Source organism: Protomyctophum bolini (assembly GCF_963924005.1).
Source record: "Protomyctophum bolini genome assembly, chromosome: 17".
NCBI classification, from domain to species: Eukaryota; Metazoa; Chordata; class Actinopteri; order Myctophiformes; family Myctophidae; genus Protomyctophum; species Protomyctophum bolini.
In genome coordinates this window covers 18,587,534-18,609,093 of record NC_137878.1, presented here as the reverse complement: position 1 = coordinate 18,609,093, position 21,560 = coordinate 18,587,534, and the positions used below count along the sequence as shown (strand labels likewise).

At 39.5% G+C, this 21,560-nt stretch overlaps 1 protein-coding gene across 4 annotated transcripts in view; it reads left to right on the top strand.

Annotated features, from left to right (window-relative positions):
* Positions 1 to 174: 174 nt before the first annotated feature.
* Positions 175 to 21,560, top strand: part of LOC308331385 (tuftelin-like) — a 29,872-nt gene continuing 8,486 nt past the window's right edge. Inside the window, exons 1-2 of one of the 4 annotated variants that reach the window (XM_080786808.1) lie at positions 175 to 442; positions 21,364 to 21,444. In XM_080786808.1, coding sequence (XP_080642934.1) covers positions 341 to 442; positions 21,364 to 21,444 — 183 coding nt within the window. In that variant the 5' untranslated portion in view covers positions 175 to 340. Of the gene's footprint in view, positions 443 to 6,527; positions 6,611 to 21,363; positions 21,445 to 21,560 lie in introns of those variants that run through there. The other 3 variants (XR_013965590.1, XM_080786807.1, XM_080786809.1) reach the window with 3 other exon arrangements.

Below are 21,560 nucleotides of genomic sequence, written 5' to 3'. Positions count from 1 at the left end.
TGTGTGTGTGATTATATGATGGGAACATTCCGCTTTAAAGTTTACTGTAGGTATGACAGGTAGGTACTAGTAACAGACTAACAGTACAAACAAGAGAGGGGTCAGATCATATTCTGAGTCCAACAGTGGAAGGAGACAGACGGAGAGAGAGCGAGAGAGGGAGGGAGAGAGAGAGAGAGAGAGAGAGAGAGAGAGAGAGAGAGCAAGCAACTTTAGACCACCGGCTGAGATGTTCGAGACGAATCGAGAGAAAGCTTAGAGAGAACTGTGGCTTTTGAGGAAACTTTCCTACATTTCCTACAAGCTACAACAGACAGTGGGGAAGATAGACACAACAACCATGCTCCCATCGGCTTCGATTAACCCCGAGATGAGTAGTAGTAGTACCCGGACCGTGCGTTCCAAGGAGGATGTGGAACAACACTCCAGCTCCAGAACCAATGTGAGTGACGATGTCTCAAAAAATGATTATCATTAGTTTGTTTACCCGAGTTTACAAACAAATGTGTGACGCTATTCACGCTAAGGCGAGTTGCTAAGGCGAACAGAGCTGTTCGACAAATACAATAAAAGGCTCAATCATTTGAGACAAGCGCTGCCCCTATAACAACATTAACATTTTCATTATTATAATTAATTATTTTTAATTGGGCTCGCATGGTCTATCTTTTAGTTCGTGTATGAACAAGAAAACCTTCATATTATTGTCTTTGATGATAGTAGGCAGGCTACTATACTTTAGGCTACTTGAGGCTATAAGCTGTTTGTGTCTTTCATTAAGGCTGGCTATATATTAAATAATATGATTATTTTTAATACTTACTTAAGTTATTACTTTAATACTTCAATACAGTTCCCAAATCCCTATGCTATATAGTATAGCAGTTCTAAGAATGACTACTTGTTTGTGTGTTACGTTTCCACAACACAAACAAATATCCCAACAAAAAATACATTTGAAAATAGTTATTATTAAAAAGTTATTAAATGCATTTTCAGCCTGGGCTGGCATTCCCACATAAAGGAAGTCAGCATCAGCAGATATGCAACAAGTTACCCTCATGGCATCACCTGCTATTATGGCAGCAGGCTAGCATATGCTTATATGCAACATGTGTTCAAATAGGAATTATATGGACGGAAATGGTGATGGAAATTATTGCATGCCATTATTTTCAAATTCATTTGAATCGAATTGTCATCAGAACTACATTTTTGTTAATTTGAACATTTTCCTCTGTAAGACGTATGGTACCAATACACTTCATAAAGCACAAAGAAAGAGAGACAAATCTGTCTATTACTATTATCATCATCATCATCATCATCATCATCATCATCATCATCATCATTATTATTATTCTAATATTTATTTATTTATTCTAGTGGTGACTTTCACTTTTACCATCATGTTCTAGCCTAGTGAGATATCTCAAGTTATACAGCTTTCACGTAATTTTCCACCTGAGAACTGAGTTAATATTTAACCCTGTAAAAATACTGTAATGATATACTGTATATTCTATAAGCTACACTAAAATGATAGGTTAATGTATTTTACTATAATTATCAAAATAGATAGAATAAAAACAGTTTGGCAATGAAACTATGTAGTGTGCCAAAATGTCCTTGAATTGGTCCTCTTGCTTAACCGTGTCACATGCAAGTTTATCATTAACCAACTATTGTTATCTATGTCTTGTAAACTTTCACTCTCTAACACTAACCTGCCTTTCAACTTTGAAAGTGTGTAAAACATTGGTGTACTGGTGCTGCAAGCGGCTATGTACTGTACACCTCTAGGTTTTTGAGCCCCTCCTATGTCCAGCTTTGAGGGTTTGTGTAAACACAAACATTGTCCTAACACAAACATTGTCCTAACACAAACATTGAATGCCATTGACAATTAATGGCCAGTTTTTAGTTTTTGTGCAAACACAAACATTGAATGCCATTGACAATGAATGGCCTTTTTTATGTTCTTTTGTGGCTTTCGCCTTTATTTTATATATATATTTTTGAGAGGACAGACAGTAGGCTGACAGGAAATGGGGGAGAGAGATGGGGGTTGGCATGCAGTAATGGGGGAGAGAGATGGGGGTTGGCATGCAGTAATGGGGGAGAGAGATGGAGGTTGGCATGCAGTAAAGGCCGTAGGGATCGGGAGTCGAACCCGCGGCACACTGCCTGGACCGCTGAGCCACGGCCCAGGCCATTCAGTTTTGAGTGTTTGTGTAAACATATTGTGATTGGCCAGAATGAGATGATGTATGATGGTAAGACATAAGAGCGCCCCTCACTTCATTAGTGTGATATATCATTTTTTTAAGAGATTGCATTTTCTTTACAAGAAATGTGTTTTTAGAAGTTGAGTGTCAACTAAGTGATGTTATAATTTCATTATTTTGATAGACTATTAGCCTATTTAAGTACATTTTATTACAAGTTAAACCTTAATGGAGTAGTTCACCAAAAAAACGACTTACCGGTATTTTCTTTCATTTACACACCCCATGAAGCCTTGAATTAACTTGTTTTTGTCGCATTCCTGAGACAATAATACGATGACAAGGCTGGTCAGTATATGTGCCCATATGGGCAATGGTCATGCCCCGTTTTGTGCCCATATATGAAGCTGAGTGATTTGATTGCTATTGTTTGTAATATATTTCTCAACAAAAATAAATTATAGGAATAGGATAAGGCTGCTTCCATCTCATTGAGTGTACAAATGAGTAGTTGAAAGACCATTAAACTGTCACTTTTAGGGCTCTGACGTGACAAAACTGTAAATTCGCTTTACTAGCTGTGAATTTACAGTTTTGTCACGTCAAGAGGCAGCGCCCTAAAGAATTCAAATAAAAACCCACTTTAAAAACCAGTTCTGTTTTCTGATGTTATCTCCACACTGCTGGGAGAATATCTCCACATTGTAAACCCAATTCCTAACAATGTTTATCCATAAACATAGGGCCCTTTCTGTAAAGGAGTCAATATTTTATCCAAAAACATCAATGAGTGTTCTAAAGGGGACACCCGGGACAGTTGAGTATATATTGAATTTCCAGTTGATTTCCTGGAGCAGCTATACCATAGCTTGAAGTTTAAAAGAGAATAGTGTTTTAATTTCTCCTATTGTTTTTGCCACAGACAGTGTGGTATTATTATTATGAACTTGATTTGTCAGGATGACTTGAATGAACTTGTGGATCCAGAAGAAATACCTAGTCATGCCTAAACATACGCAGACATGCTGTCTGCGTATCTGGCTCAGCTTCCAAGGTTGGTAGGGCTTGCCAAAAGCCAATAAATAATTAATACTGGACTTAAGAATGGAATCACTACTTCTGGCTCCTTGATCACAGAGCGCATCATGCTCAAAGTCGCGTATGTAATCTAATGTCGGTATATATATACGTAACCCCAAGGTTCTATCAAAGTTCAACATGGCAGTAGTTCTGTTAGCTGAACCAGTTAGTGCGTGTAGTATATCATGCTAGAGGGCAAATTATCGTGATGTAATGGTTTTGAAGTCAGCTCAGCTCATTACTGTAGTGTAGCTCATTACTCCATCCTCCCTCTTTCCTGTTTTTCCCCATTGTTCTGTCTCAGAAATGTCTTTAAGTCTCCAGTCTAGTGCTCTAGTCCAGACAAAACTGTGTTTCCTCTATATTCTATAACATGGCATCACATGTTTACTTTAAGTGTTTTCACAACCCCCTTAAAACATTGTTAAGTAAAAGGTTTTCTCGTATGCCAGCGGCTTGACTTAACCAGCACTTAATATGACAAATAGCTAAAATAGCCAATCTATAAGCCCACAACACATCACACTGCAGTGCGTTCTCACCTTGTAGATCCGATTTCTTTTAAATATAGGTGGATTCGAAAAATATATTTGACACATTTTCAAAATTTACCCAAAATAGGGACGTCAGGGTGTGATTAACATACATTTTAATTGAATTGTGATATTATCAAACATATCAGAGCTTCTACATTATGCATGTCTTTAAAGGGACACTTCACCCCTTTGCAACCAGATTCATTATTTTAATGATATTTACGACACAAGCAACACTTTCCTGGGCTTTTATGTGTGTAATATGTGTTTTTTTATATTTTAGTCATGAGTCATGATGCCATGTTCAAATCATCAATTTGACATGAAAATGTAGTCCCACTTCCTTCTGGACTACAAGTCACACCTCCACACAGCCTCCCCCTCTCCACAAGGAGGGGCAGTGCACCAAAGCATTATTTATGGTCATTGTAGGAATTCAGCAATCCAGTCAAACCCTAGTCAAGCACACAGACTTCATTATTTTTATGGCCATAGGGTGCAAATTAATTTCAAATTGTGCTACTCTTATATCTACTACAAATACCAGTACTATTAACATTGAGTGACTGCAGTTTCTTCCAGCGGTGAAATGTCCCTTTAATTCAGTCTGACCAGAAGCAGGATAAATATCCCAAGCGGCGAACGGCGATAGAAATGAGTGACCAGAGGCATGGATTTTCTGTCCATCCCCCCCCAGCAAATCAAACCCTGCTGAGAGACATTGCTGATGCACTGTAACTTTGACTACAGGTTCTATTTGACATTGACAGCCTGGGAAAACTCACCATAATCTTTCATTATGAAACTGGATGTCTAAATCTACTCTAATGAGACTAGTGATCTCTCGTTAAACATTATATCTGACCTCTTTGGCATCCTGTTTTGCAAGCCCTGTGGCTTTGTAATTCCTCAGGGGAATTACAAAGCCACAGGGCTTGCAAAACAGGATGCCAACTGAATGGCCTACTTGTGCGTGAGCAGAGCGCGCAACTTACCTCTGACTCTTGTCAACTTACTACTTACTTCGCTGATTTTTGTCTCGCCTTTTAACATTTCGTTCTTCATTTTGTTTAATGGTTTAACTTTTTCGAATATATTGCAGTACATTTCTTCAACCGATCTTCTCGTCTCGTACCTGTTTCTTTATCCTGAACATGTCTGTAGTATGTCTTCCGTTTCCCTAATCGATCACCCGTCTTCGATCACGTCTTCATATTAGTCTACGTCGAAAAATCTTCTGATATTCTGACTTAAACCCATCCATTGGGGAGATATTTCCCTTTCACTTCCTTAAATTCCTCAACAAAAGGTCTTCCGTCAATTCTTTACGAATCCAGAATGATGACCTCTCTTCTGATGACAGCAAGTAACTTGGCTGGACGAAGATGTTGGCTGGTCCAAACTGATCTTTGCATGGTTCTCTGTCGACTCGTTCAGTACGCCCCGGTTGCTACCTGTTTGTGGCAGTATCGGTTTTGACCTTGTTTCGACCCTTGCTTCAATCTCTCTTGAGTAGGGGTTTGCTGATATTTTGTCTCGCCTTTTTCGTTCTTCCTTTTGTTTAATGGTTTAATTTTTTCGAATATCTTTCTCTCTTGCAGTACGTTTCTTCAACCGATCTTCTCGTCTCGTACCTGTTTCTTTATCCTGAACACGTCTGTAGTATGTCTTCTGTTTACTTAATTGGCTGGGATGACCATTGCGCAGTGCTTGACCATTCTGTTTGGCACCCCAGCACACACACACACACACACACACACACACACACACACACACACACACACACACACACACACACACACACACACACACACACACTCGCTAGTGGGTTGTTGCTGGCTGCAATGCTATCCCATTGGTACAGCAGCTGATAAAAAAGACACTAGGATATTGTCTGTGATGGAAAAAATCATATACATTATAATAAAAGTTCATTTTTTTTTCATATACACTGCATATCTATACTACCTGCCAATGCCAGCAGAGACTCTTATATAAAGACACTTCATTTATCACCCAGGCTTATGTAACCAACACTGCACATTCCTCACTGCACTGCTACCAACCGCTGTCACCCTGTGGCAACAAACAATGCCCTCTCCAATCTCCATGTATACTGGCCAATCACTGCTCCCAGTCACTTTTATATAGCTGTATATATAGGAGCTGTGGAATGTGGAACACAGTCATTTCTTTTGTTTAATTACCAAAAATGAGACGGCTAATTGATCGAATGCAGTAAATGTAAACAAATTGCGATAATTCAAATTAGTTGAAAACTGAAGTATTTTGTTTGTTTGTTGGTACTGTTACTTTATCCGTGTAGATTTGATTCTATCTTAGAAATATTCTGTGATGAAGAACATAATTGATGTTATAAATCGATTAGTCTAACATTTTGGAGACTTTTCTGTTTAGTTGTAACTTTGATGTTTGGAACACTGGAAAATAACAAGTAACTTAACATCACAAGATACTCATTCAGTTTGAATTCAACAATTTAAATATATATATATTTTTCTAATGTACGTCTTGTAACAACCATGCAATGGCCTTCTACCCCTGCAGGGGAGGCTAGTTGCTGTGAACTCTAGTGAACACTACTGACTGGAGAATATACATCTTGATATAAAAGGGTTGGGTTGCTGGAGGAGCCTCGCCCAGACGTCTTAGTGAGGCAGGCCGTTTCCTACACTTACACTTAGTCACACAACCAACACCTCAGACAGCCAGATCATCACAGGAAAAAGACCAGCGTCCCAGGAGGTATGCCTAAATAATTCACATTTAGATAGTGAAATCCACTGGGATTATTGCATAAAGTCTGTGTATTATTGTTTATCTGTGTGATTCATTGCTTGGTTATGTCTCCTGTTGGTTGTAGATTTGTCTGATAATAAGTACAGTTGATTCAGTTTTTCTGTTGTGTCTTTGTTGCAAAGATCATACTAAAATACTGTTACTCAAAATGAAGAGCAACTCTGTTTCATTAACATTTCAATAACACTTGCTGAAAATAGCCAATGTATGACAAATACATGTGCTCAAATATAGCCAGCCTACAAGATCGCATTGTGACACATTGTGAGCTTGTACAAGTAGATCAGTTATCTTTGTTGTACATTCGCATAATACAACATTGCCCAGAATGGGGACTGTGGGGTTAATTTGATTAAAGCTTTCACTGTGATGTCTTATGGAGGAAATGTGTGTCATTTATATTACTTATTGGCTTTGGCTGTTCTGTGATTCATGGTCATCACACTGAGCTGTGAACTGTAATGGTACTGTGAATACAACTTAAGGTCTAAGAGCTCTTATGTTCAACTGCTTTCCATGAACTAGTAAGACAAGTAAGGGCACGCATTTCCATGTTACATAACAGCACCATTAATGCAGTGTGTGATCCTCAGATACTCAAATTAATATATTAAATGTTTAATGTTCATGATTATGATTATTATTTAAGTGCCATTGATTGATTGATAGATTGAATAGTTTATTAGACAGAAATGTAAAACGGCAGCAGAGTACAGTCAGACACTTATGGTCTAAAAGGGATAGCACAAAAAGAATATGTTTCGATTTAGGCCCTACACAATCAATTCATAGACATGACCACTGTGGCTAAATATTGGAGAAAAAAAAAGGTTAGTTAGTTTCTTGGTTCTCTTGTAACTTTCAGTTTATAGATCAATGACATGCACCTACGACTAATGTATGGTTTTGGTGTGTTCGTGTGGAGACGTGTTTACTCACCAACTTGCCGTGAGAATGCCAAACAGCAAAGCGCTGATGTCACTTCTAAATCAGAAGTTAAAAAACAAAGCACAGCACACTAACTGAGGATCTGTTGCTCTTGTGTTGATTATAGACGGACACTTCTTGCGGTGCAAGAGTGCTGTGGTTGGCTCAACAACTGGGGGAAAGCAACAATGTTAGTCACAGGTCACAGAACAATGTTATAGCTTCCTAAATGGACTTGTTGGATACCGATTTATAGTATTATGTTTTCTACCTTTAAGTGTCACTTTAGAGGACAACTGTTATACAATATTAATATTGCCTTATTTATTGCCACCATTATGCATATTCAGTGTTCCACAGTATCCATTTGCTATCGATAAGGCTATAAAATGTAGCCTTTATAGATATAAAATTGTTTCACTGGATATTACAAATCTATTATTCTTGATAGTTCTGTTCTTTATTCTTCTATTGATGTCTCGTTCAAGGCGGTAAACAGGTCTTGTGTAGTGGAGAAACGTGCACTGTAACCTATATCACAACTGTGTCGGCTGCTGCCCAGAACTTCATTGTGTCAGATGAAGAGTGTGAGACACTGGAGATTGAAAACAGAGAGCCTCACAGGCACAGGGAATGCCAGAGAGGTAGCTGACCCATGAAAAAGGAGTTGTATATCCTCCCCTGTGGCAGATTATTTTCCAAGCATCCCTGTGTGACAGTGAATTTAAAATATTTTGTTTTTTGCATTGTTCAGTAATCGGTTTTCTCATGAGAAGGTTTCGGCACCCATTAGCACCCATACAGCATGCAAAGTTAGATTATCAATGACTCGTGTCACAGCCATTTATCAAAAATCTGTTTTGCCTTCGTTCCACTTATTTACATCAGGATGATAATGTACAGGTGGTTAAATAGTTGCATTTCTAGAGCTATAAATAATTTCAAAGCACAAGGGCTTTAATTGTGCTATACCTGCAGTGTGTGATCAAAATGTCTTACAATGGCAATGTCCTCATTAGACCTGCTGTCTCCATTGTACTAAGTAAAAGTCGTGCGGAAAAGCGGTTTGTTTATTTGCTTTGATGTTTGATGTCATCATCACACACCCAATAGCATTTGATTAAAGTTCACACAGACCCGGGAGCGAGAATCATTACAGTGGAATGCGACACCACTTAACCTTGTATCACTGTTATTACCAAAGGCTTTCCCACATTGGCATCAGGGCCATATTTTGTTTATATGTAGTTAGTTAACTGCCAAAACCACATTTAATTATGTTATTTCTGGCATCAGGGCCATATTTTGTTTATATGTAGTTAGTTAACTGCCAAAACCACATTTAATTATGTTATTTCTTAATTTGACAGATAAGGAAAAGGAACATGCTGCTCCTAGCTTTGAGAGGTAATTTATCTCAGTTAAATTAACAGAGTTAATATTTTGCTGTGTGGTTAAGTTAGGACACAGCCCTGTAACCGATGTACTTTTATTCAGTACATTAAAAAACAAGTCACAATATTCCAGGGCAGCAGGATACTGGCTGTACTGGCATAGTACTGAAACTATATTTTTGTGAACATTGTATGCATGCACTTCAGTTTATACATACGTCAACACACTGGAATAGGGTGCTGAGTCAGAGTGAAAACACCTGCTACTGTAATGGCTAGCAAGGCAATGTCACCAAGCCACCTCACCTTGTAGACATGCTGCGTTAAATGTGTCTAGACTATGAATCTTGCAATCGTTGGTTCCATGATGACAAAGTCCACAGCGATGGATATGAGCGTTCTTCTGGGGGCTGGATGAGTGGATCTGCCCTCAGGTGTCTCCCCGCCTCTCTGATGGCTGGATGCAGATGTTTCATACAGTATACTGTACAAGTACAGAACAGTTTTACAGTGTATGGGTTTACACATGCCTACATAGCAGAGAACAGATATGGATCATAACAGTGCTTGATGGAGTACATAGGTCAGCCTGCAGTCATGATACAGCTGGTTGGCAGCTTGAGACGTTCCCTTTTAACAGTGGTCATGTCATTTGAAATAGTATTTTTTTGTAAAGTGAAACTTATATAATTTTGTCATTTATAGGAACTATATAAAACAGTCAAAGCACATATAAGAGCCATAATACGTTTTTGTAAAGTGAAACTTATATAATTTTGTCATTTATAGGAACTATATAAAACAGTCAAAGCACATATAAGAGCCATAGTACGTTTTTGTAAAGTGAAACTTATATAATTTTGTCATTTATAGGAACTATATATAACAGTCAAAGCACATATAAGAGCCATAGTAAGTTTTTGTAAAGTGAAACCTATATAATTTTGTATCTTATAAGACCTATATGTGACGGTAAATCCACATACAATATTCTTAGTAAATTAGTATAAATTGAAATACATATGTGTGTTGTCAAACTTGTAGAGTTGGGCAAACATCAGTGAAACCAAAATCTGATAGGATATTGTATAGAAACCATACAATACAGGCCATGTATGTCACAGAGACATCCAAATTAAACAAAACCTAATCTTACAATGAAATAACATGAGATGACAAAATAATGAGTTGCATTTTATGACTCCTACATTATTTAAGATCCCCCCACCCAGTGCCCCCCCCCCAGCCAGTGTCCTCCCCAGCCAGTGACCCCCCAGTGTGACACCCCCCACCCAGTGCCCCCCCCAGTGTGATATTCATACTCCAGTCGTAGGTGATAAGGTAACCGGTTAGTAAAAACAAGAGAGATGTGTTTGGGTGAGCGGTGAGTCGCTTACCACCGCAACGTGACGTCATGGTGGTTTTCGGTGGATATCTTATCACCTAGAATAGGCCTTAAGGGCACTGGCCTACTCAGTGATCATGAAAGTCAGGAATGATGTATGTATGTAAATGTGGAATGAAATGCATGCCTCACCCGGTTATGCAATACCCGTTGTACACGTACACGTTGTTAGAGTTACAACAGTTCAATGGCTTATTTATCGGGCACGACCTACTTGGGAACGACACAATTTGGGAATGCATTCACCATCTGTTCATGCTGTGCTTGTCGTACCCATTGTAGGCTACTTGTTGTCAGAGAGCCTGGGTTGTACCTGTCCTGTTTTCAGAGTACCGAGTGCTGTATTCCCACTACCATACTGTATGACCGATCGACCAAAGTTAATGCAGTTCTATTGTGTGCGCTATCACTTATGTTGGTGCAGCTGCACAAACGTGACCAATCAGGGAAGCCAAAGACCCTTCACCCCCACATACAGATATTCAGTGTGTCCTCCACAGACCCAGACAGATACAGACTTCTGTGGTTTTTGAGAGGCGCCGCGCTATGCCCAGCTTTGTGTGTCCGTGTACTGTGTACCCCATAGCAATGATTTGATTGGCTGAGCAATGTGTGTACCCCATAGCGATGATTTGATTGGCTGAGCAATGTGTGTAGTGTACCCCATAGCGATGATTTCATTGGCTGAGTAATGTGTGTACCCCATAGCATAGATTTGATCGGCTGAGCATGGAATATGATGTATGATGATAAGACCGCCCCTCACTTCACACGAGTGTGATTTTTATTCGGTTCTGGATCTGGACAACTGCTGTCCAAACAAACTGTGTTGCTTTTATGTTCAGCGATCTTCAATTCACTCTTAGTTTTTCAGATATATCGAAAACTAAGGATGAACTACACACTTGGTCTTACATGTAGCCTCTCTTCGCTTCTCTGTTGATCATGGCATTACAGTTAACATTGTTACAGGGAAAGTGACCTAGGCATAAGGTAGTCAAGAATATATATTTTTTCTCTCAGATTGTTAGTATCTTTATTAGCAACAAAACAAAAAGAGGAAAAGGAGTAGAAAAAGCCGTCCCCACCCCACCATGGGATCACTATAATAACAATAATTTGTTGTCATTACAAATTCCCAAGGCACACCTGGAGTTGTCTCATGGCACACCAGTGTGCCCATATGGAAAAAAAAATACTAAATTTGTATATGTTTTACATGAAACTTGTAGTTAATATATATGACAGTCAAAGCAGATATAAGATCCATAGTATTTTTTTGTAAAGTGAAACTTATATAATTTTGTCATTTATAGGAACTATATAAAACAGTCAAAGCACATATAAGATCCATAGTATTTTTTTGTAAAGTGAAACTTATATAATTTTGTCATTTATAGGAACTATATAAAACAGTCAAAGCACATATAAGAGCCATAGTAAGTTTTTGTAAAGTGAAACTTATATAATTTTGTCATTTATAGGAACTATATATAACAGTCAAAGCACATATAAGAGCCATAGTATTTTTTTGTAAAGTGAAACTTATATAATTTTGTCATTTATAGGAACTATATAAAACAGTCAAAGCACATATAAGAGCCATAGTATTTTTTTGTAAAGTGAAACTTATATAATTTTGTCATTTATAGGAACTATATAAAACAGTCAAAGCACATATAAGAGCCATAATACGTTTTTGTAAAGTGAAACTTATATAATTTTGTCATTTATAGGAACTATATAAAACAGTCAAAGCACATATAAGAGCCATAGTACGTTTTTGTAAAGTGAAACTTATATAATTTTGTCATTTATAGGAACTATATATAACAGTCAAAGCACATATAAGAGCCATAGTAAGTTTTTGTAAAGTGAAACCTATATAATTTTGTATCTTATAAGACCTATATGTGACGGTAAATCCACATACAATATTCTTAGTAAATTAGTATAAATTGAAATACATATGTGTGTTGTCAAACTTGTAGAGTTGGGCAAACATCAGTGAAACCAAAATCTGATAGGATATTGTATAGAAACCATACAATACAGGCCATGTATGTCACAGAGACATCCAAATTAAACAAAACCTAATCTTACAATGAAATAACATGAGATGACAAAATAATGAGTTGCATTTTATGACTCCTACATTATTTAAGATCCCCCCACCCAGTGCCCCCCCCCCAGCCAGTGTCCTCCCCAGCCAGTGACCCCCCAGTGTGACACCCCCCACCCAGTGCCCCCCCAGTGTGATGCCCCCCCCCCAGCCAGTGTCCTCCCCAGCCAGTGTCCCCCCAGTGTGACACAAGCCCCCAGTGCCCCCCCAGCCAGTGCCCCCCCAGCCAGTGTCACCACCATTGTCCCCCCATGTACCTCCCAATGCATTTTATTTTATACTGCTATGGTAACTTATAAGAATCTTCTAAAAAAAACAAAAAACATAAAGAGAGCATATCAAACACTTCACATATGTCAGGATGTGTCTGGGTAGCTCAGTCGGTAGAGCTCTCGCCTTAAGACCACAAGTTCGTGGGTTCGATCCTGGGCACTGGCAACTCAGCGTATGAGTACTGAGTAGCACAGCTTGGGTGCGGCAAGTGATGCGGGAAGAATTGGGAGTTGATGGTATAGTAGGTGTGGTGCTCTATCTCAGCAACTATCTCCCAGGGGTCTATAGCGCATATGTTTTTTATACCTATCATACACTTCACATATAAAAACTTATATATAGTCATAGATAAAACATATGTTTTTTTTATAACTATAAGGTACTAGAATTTCGTGCGCGCTACGCGCGCACTCATCCCAGAGCGACTTTGCCACGCACTATGGGAAGAAATAAATGGCGGGAGTTGACTCCACATGTAGTAACGAATGGGTTATTGGAAATGTACCATTGTTTTGTCCTGAATATTTCCACAGCCTAAGTACTAAAGGATTGTGACTGTGGGACAGACATACAGTCTGACATACAATAGGCTACACGTGTGCACAGTGAATAAACAATGACCTATATGCCCAGAGTTCTTAAATTAACATAGTTGGATTTTAACAGAAAGACAATGCCATAAATCAGTGAAAGTAAGTGACAGACTCAACAGTAGCACACAGCATGCAAGGCAGCGATGCATGCATGCAAACATGTTTGTCCAGCTGAGATTTAGTGTCTCCATCTCTCTGTGGAAGAGGTTGCACATGACCTGTACGGCCACACTGAGGCGCTCCAACACAAACACAGACACAAAACAACACCACGCTGTTTGTCCAGTTGACCCAAATCAACACCAATACCTAGCCTGTTTGTCCAAAACACAGTATCTGCTGGCCACGTGTCTACTTCGCCACAACCTAATGTTAGTAACAAATGTAGGGGAGAGCCGCCAAGGTTGTAACGCTTCACGGTTGTAACATGGACGTTATATCTTGATTGGTCAACGCCACCATGACGCCATCGCGTCAGTATGTGTACAGCAACGTACTCTACGTGGCCAGGAGTTTGAAGTTTGAAGTGTTTACCTTCAAAATGCGTCTAATTTTACACCTGGAGTATATGTGTGGTACAATTTTTGTCTTTGGTGTTGGTGAATAAAAATCCACATGGATGTGTTCATGCTTATGTTCTTCATTAGTTTGCATCGTGTTTAGACGGAATTCACGTTCATTCTGGTCTGTAAGCAACTGCAAAGAAAACTTGCAAAAGCGGGTCATTTGTAACATGTGTTACAAATGGTCCGCTTCCATTCAATGCCATTATATGTAATATTTACATATTTGACATATTGGCCAATATTATATGTTCTGAAATGGTATTGTATCGTGTAGTGTATTCTGAAATTAGTTTAGGGTTGTATAACGTTGTACAACTCAATCAATCAAACGTTTGTTTAATCAATGTATTGCCCCATTGAAAAAAAAGAAATGGCCAAACTGGTACTGGTACACCCGATACTATTTAATATTTCCCTTATGTTTGATACATTTTCTTATCACATCCATGGTATAAAAACAATGCTAAGGAGTTGCTTCAATGAAATGTAATTGCTTTAAGCTGAGAACGATATGTTTAATGGTGTTTTTTAGCGTTGTTACATTTATCATGCATGCCGTTACAATTGATCCGATATGCGCAGCAAATGTAACACTGAAACAGCGTCCACGTTCGGTTGAATAACTCCCGACCTGTTTTATCAAAAAAATAACTTGAAGTGGTTTATGGTAGCTGACATGTGTAGGTCCGTTGCCTGAAAATATTACATGTGTAGCTAAACGGATCTCTGAGTAAAAGAATGAAACGTGCAAAATGTTACATCCTTGGCGGCTCTCCCCTATTAGTTTACTCACAGCACAGCACCGTCACTCCTGTCAGTTATTTCGTCCTAATAACTTGAAGTGGTTTATGGTAGCTGACATGTGTAGGTCCGTTGCCTGGAAATATTACATGTGTAGCTAAAGGGATCTCTGAGTAAAAAAATGGAACGTGCAAAATATGTTCTAAAATTGTATTGTATTGTGTAGTGTATTCTAAAATTAGTTTAGGGTTGTATAACGTTGTACAACTCAATCAATCAAACGTTTGTTTAATCAATGTATTGCCCCATTGAAAAAAAAGAAATGGCCAAACTGGTACACCCGATCCTATTTAATATTTCCCTTATGTTTGATACATTATCTTATCACATCCATGGTATGAAAACAATGCTAAGGAGTTGCTTCAATGAAATGTAATAGCTTTAAGGTGAAAACGATATGTTTAATGGTGTTTTTTAGCGTTGTTACATTTATCATGCATGCCGTTACAATTATTCCGATATGCGCAGCAAATGTAACACTGAAACAGCGTCCACGTTCGGTTTAATAACTCCCGAGCTGTTGTGTGTATTGCGTGGTGAAAAGGCCGTGTGTTTGTGTTGTAAACAACTCATGTTATGTCTGCGCACACTGTATGTTGCTATGGCTGCTGACGTTAGCATGTGTGCTATCAGGCAAAAGCTGAGATAGATATGCAACTACTACTGGGGAAAATGCCATACAAAACACAACACCTAATTTCGGAATGTTATTGTGACCTATTGAGCACAATCAGACCATCATGATTTGCTTGCTGGACCTATAATTAATTTATTAGCATTAAATGTCCACTCGCCCATCCAAAAGAAAAGCAAGATGGCTGCGACAGATTGTGAGCGCGACGGACTACGGAGGCCAGGAGGAGCAGAGCTGGTGACGTAAGAGGCAGGCAGTGTTGCCAGGTTTGCGAATTGTAAGCGAGTTGCAGTGTATGCAAGTAGCGTGGTTAAATTCCTTGTTTCTCGGCGTGTTGTGGCACCCGTTTATCTGCTGGCTCGATCGTGATTTTCATAAAAGTAATATTTGCAGAGTAAATAAGAAACTTGAACGGCTAAAAAATAGGCTATGTCAGTTCGGGGAGGGTGGCGAATTTATTTTGCATATAGAGATGTGTGGTAAAAGTGTGGTTCGGTCGGAGATAGAGCATGAAGAATGAGTATGGGTACACCTTTTCACTTGTATATAAGATAATGTATTGGCTGACATATAACAATGTTATAAAAATCATATAAAAGAAGCATACTTTTCTTGTAAATTAAATGGTTACAAACTATAAAATACATACTATAATGGTATTTTTTTTATATATGGAAAGGATATATCTCATATAATTTAAAACTACAAACATTGTATGGAACATGTAAGGAAAATACAGTTTGCCATGTACTTACCTCATAGATCACATAGATGTTGTTTACTTGATTCATACATGATTCACTTTATTGTCTTATATGAGGATTGTATGAAAGGTGCCACTTTCAAGAGTTCACATATAAAATCTAGTATGTACTTTACATGACATACATGTAAATGACATACATAAAAAATGTAAATACTTACTATTGGAGGCAACAGGACAACATATATGTTTCTTCTACTTTTTTTTCCATATGGGTGCCTCAGTGGAACACCATTTAGAACCACTGGCCTACAGTGTTCACTCGCCATCATCATTACAGATAAATGGATGGAATGCGTTGTAACTTGTAAGTGATCTGAGTTCCCAGAAGTTCTCTGATAAAAACTGGATGATAAGTGCAGCATTGAACGTCTTTGGCTAATTAGTATTGATGCAGCCATCTTGCATAACGTCAGAACACCACAATTCTAACTACAAGGTTCTCATTATAGGTTCTAAGTAAATGCATAATTAGGCTTTCTAAGCACTCAGTGATTTATGACACTGCACTGGCACACCATCACAAGTACTGCATGAGCCACTGGGTGAAATGAGGAGAAGTGTGGTCCTTGGTCTCAGTCATCATTAGCTCCTTTCCCACATCCCCCAGTTTCTATCATACATGATCAGTCGTGGGGCACATTCATCATCATCGCTGCATGTATTGTTTGTTGGGGAAATGGCTTTGAGCCCCACAGTTTTTGACTGATTTGAAGCTGATGTTTTGGAACCCAAGCCGATGACAATTTGCGTGCCAAAAAGACACAGGAACAACAGCATGTGTTGAAAGCAGAGAACGTTGTGTCTTTGTGTGTGTGTGTGTGTGTGTGTGTGTGTGTGTGTGTGTGTGTGTGCGCGTGCGCGCGTTTGTGCGAGTGCATACGTGCCTCTCCTTCTCTTCTCTGTGTTTTCTCTGGGGGAGAGAAGCCCTGAGGCTGCCACTCCCACAGATCACATAAAATGACATGCTGGGTCTGCCTGTCAACAGCTAAAGCCCTGATGATTTTCTTCAGGCCCTTCCATGCTATGCACAGCATTGTCAGGCGAGGTAAACCATTACATGCAAATCAGAGACAAACGTGTACAAAACATGTAGACTTAACTTAACGATAAGCATGTGTGCCTGTCGTAGACATGCGCAGAGCAAGTTCAGTCAGGGAACCTGATTCATTCACATGATTCACTCAGCCAATCATACACTCACTTCATCTCCATACCAGCTACTTTAACCGGAGGTTCCTCTGCCTGCTTGCTTGCTTGCTGCTGCCGTATCAGTGTGCCGCTGTATACAAACCTGCTGCTCACCCACCTCCACCCCAGCTACCACCTGTCGTTTTGGATCTACTGTTTAGGTACGGGGGATTCGGAATCCCTATGGCCGGGACTGATGCGCTTGATCTGAGTACCTAAAAAGCAGATCCAATACATCGGCAAACCATAATAAATATACTGCATTGCTCATCTATATTCAGTAAATATATATTACATCCTTCTTGAGTTGTCTGACTAGACCAGAGAGACGTTGCTTCTGCCTTTGTTAGTACTGTATATACAGGGGGTGCATAAGTTGGTTAGACATACTAACAGTCCGAGTCCGACAGGCATTCGTCCGACAACACCAGGGCTGCCGACATGCGTGGCAGTTTAAAACTAACCGTGGCTCCCGACATGCATGGCAGGTTTAAACTAACCCATGTCAGGTTAAAACTAACCCGTGGCTCCTGACATGCGTGGCAGTTTAAAACTAACCCATGTCAGGTTAAAACTAACCGTGGCTCCTGACATGCGTGGCAGTTTAAAACTAACCGTGGCTCCCGACACGCATGTCAGGTTTAAACTAACCCATGTCAGGTTAAAACTAACCGTGGCTCCCGACACGCATGGCAGGTTTAAACTAACCCATGTCAGGTTAAAACTAACCGTGGCTCCCCACACGCATGGCAGGTTTAAACTAACCCATGTCAGGTTAAAACTAACCATGGCTCCTGACATGCGTGGCAGTTTAAAACTAACCGTGGCTCCCGACATGCATGGCAGGTTAAAACTAACCTGTGGCTTCCTGTGAGGTAAGGGTTAGGTTTTGGGTAGGGTGTCGGACTAATGCCTGTCAGACTGACGTCGGACCAAACACATGCACCCTATATATGGTGCTCATGTTATTCACACAGTATGGTTCACATACAGTATGCTACAGCTAGTAGCTACACATAATCACACATGTTGGCAAGATGGCACACACTGAGATGTTACACGTACAGTCTCGCAGCGGCATACGATTATGAACCCACCAAACAAACAATGTACAATCTGACACACACACACACACACACACACACACACACACACACACACACACACACACACACACACACACACACACACACACACACAGACAACACACTGTTGCCGGGCTTAAGGAGTCAGTTCAGTTCTCCTGGGATAGAGGATTGATCCAGGCAGGATGTGGTTGAAACAATGATAGACTGAGGACTGAGGAGGGTGTGGTAGTATGGACTCTGCTCATTGGTTCCTACAACCTTCTCCCTTACCCACCCACCCCAAAACGCTGTCAGGCATACATACTGTGTAGAAGTACACAGTGTACTTTAAGGTCAAATATTGGAGGAGAAGGTAGCAATTGTTGAAATTATACATTCTAGTATTACTATCTCTGTTCTTTACAGATGCAGCACCTTCTCCGCAACCGTTTATTATAGCAGTCATGATGTTATAACTTTGAAATGACTCTATAAGTAATAACAAAAATGTATGTTTTTATAATAAAAATAGTTTAATGTATGTAGCACATTTGAAAGCATTTGCTAAAGTGCTTCTCAAACCGCACAGAACAGCACAAAATTGAAACAATGCTGTAACAGCAAACAGCATCAGAGGAACCAGTGAGTGATCAATAAGTCACAGAATAATTTAATGTAATGGATTTTATTTTGCCTTTACATAGTGTTGTAATCTAATTTGCGTATTGCTGCAAATGTTGTGGTTGGTGTGCTGTGTCATGGGCGTAGCCTCGTCTCCCATAACAAACAACAGGCTGTTGTGTGCACAGCGCGTGTTGTCAAATATTTATCGTTCCTCTGCTGTAATTGCCAGTGTCATTCTCACGAAACACTATTAGAGGTGACACCTGTTAGGTGTCATACCTTTAACCACTTAAAGGCACACACCCCTTTTGCAACCAGATCTTATTTTAATGATGTTTGGGAGACAAGAAACACTTTCCTATGCGGATTTTAAATAATCACAACTGCACTTTCTGCACTTCGAACACCATAGGTACATTCTTTCATATGGTGTGGGAGTGTCCTCACATTTTGGAATTTGGTTGCTACTAACCTTTCGACTATTCTACAAATTAACATCACACCCTCCCCATCTCTATTCTTATTAAATGATGTATCCCAGTTGCCATTAAATAACACCCGTATTCGTGTCTTCTTTGCTGGCGTAACGGCCGCAAAAAAGATGGTTGCTTCGCACTGGAAACCGCCTCATACATTGTCATTTCGCCAAAGGGCTTTGACCTTTCTAGATATAATTTATCTAGAAATGTCTACAGCAAGATTGCATGGTGCAAAAGAGGAAAACATTGAGATATGGTCTGGTATTGGGCAAAAGGGGTCCCTTTAAGTCTCAAGGCATATTCAACATTTTTTAAATCTACAAGCTCAATGATGTAGTTGAAATGTATAAAATGCTATTAAGTTACAAATGGAACATGGAATTTAATGTAAAATATGGTCTGAGAAGAAAGAATGGTATTGTTCAAGATCAGCTTTTTGGCGTGAAAATGTTTCCATTCTCATTTTATGTGCCGTAACGAAGTTGCACCTGCCTGAGAATCCTGTAAAAATACCTCTCTGGGTAGCAACAGCTACCCAGCAGCTACAACAGCTTGCCGTTGAGAAGATTTGTTTTTTTGTGTAACACTAGTTTATAATAAGTAAATAAGTAACTACTCCAGATAAAAACGCAAAGGAGCTGACAGCTTATTTCCATTTTAATCCTTAAATGTAAACAATGTACTGACAGCCATCATTTCATGAACACTATTATTGTCATTTCACCTGAAATCTATTTGCTATGTAGGAGGTACTCAATTTGGTTAGTTAACCAAATTGAGTACAGGGTAAAGGGTTAATGTGGATATACTGTACACTGTACAGTATATCCACATTAACCCTTTTCTTCTCAGTTACAAGTTCTACCGGTGTGTCTACATATACCTATAGAAACAGGGATTAAGTGTACCTCGGGCTGACCATACATTAAAGACACAGTTGAAGTCATTATGTTTTTTCCTTCTGAACGGCTCTTTGTACATTCACAACCTCAGTGCTTTCACCCAGTCCATAGTTATGTTGAAGGGTGTTTCCCCCCAGGGAGACATTTGTTTATGTTCATTCAAGGCAGGACAGTATTTGTCTGACTTGGCAAAAGAGTTTGAATGGCAAATGCTGTGTTGCACAAGACGGAAGAAAAGATAACTGAGTTCAACTGAGTTCTTGTTGAAAGGAAAATTGGAATCCTTTCTCTAATCATTATGACTATATTTTGTAAACTGCAAACTTATTTGAGCTTAATTTTGCCCACTGTTTTTACACCTGTAAACTTGTCATGTGAAAATAACTCTTAAAGTTGGAAGTTGAACCATGAAAAATAACATTGGAAATGAAAGTCTGTCTGAACATTCACAAATAATAGTTTCTTTATTGTCAGTTTAAGTTGCCATGGGTACAGAGCAGAGAGTGACTCATTCCTGCACAGAAACATTAGTGTTGGTATTTTTGGAGCTGCTGGGTTGGACTGGTTTCACTTTTCCATTCAGCACAGGGCCGTTTCACGTCATAATGACCCACCAGACCTGCCCAGCAGTGGAAACCTCTCTTCACTATTATGGTCTCCCATAGAGAAGGAGCGTGAGAAGGGGGCTTTTACAATCACACTGGCGCGGCCCGTTAACCGTAGACATTTCCTAGTGGCCAGTTTCACCGTCCGCATACTGCCCCTCCCCATTTTGTGTTCCACTCTCTTCTGTTCACACATCTGTCTGACTTCCTTCAGCGTCATTTTGCAACTCTTCTCGCTGAGTCCACGTCTATTTCATACTTTCGGAATCACCACCTTTTGTTTGTTTGCCGTCATACTCTCCACAGCTTTCAGTCATCTCATTCTTCTCTTATCCTCTCATCTTCCATCTCAGGACCAATGCAGGCGGAGTATTAGACTCACTCTCCAAGACCACCAGCAGTCTGCCCAAAACTCACAGCAACACAACGAGAAGGTGAGCACTGGCTGTATTCAATTCAAGGACATTTTCAGGGACAATGGCCCTCATTTATCAACCGTGCGTACGCCAAAATATGGGTGCACGCCGAAATTGCCGACATTTTTGACATT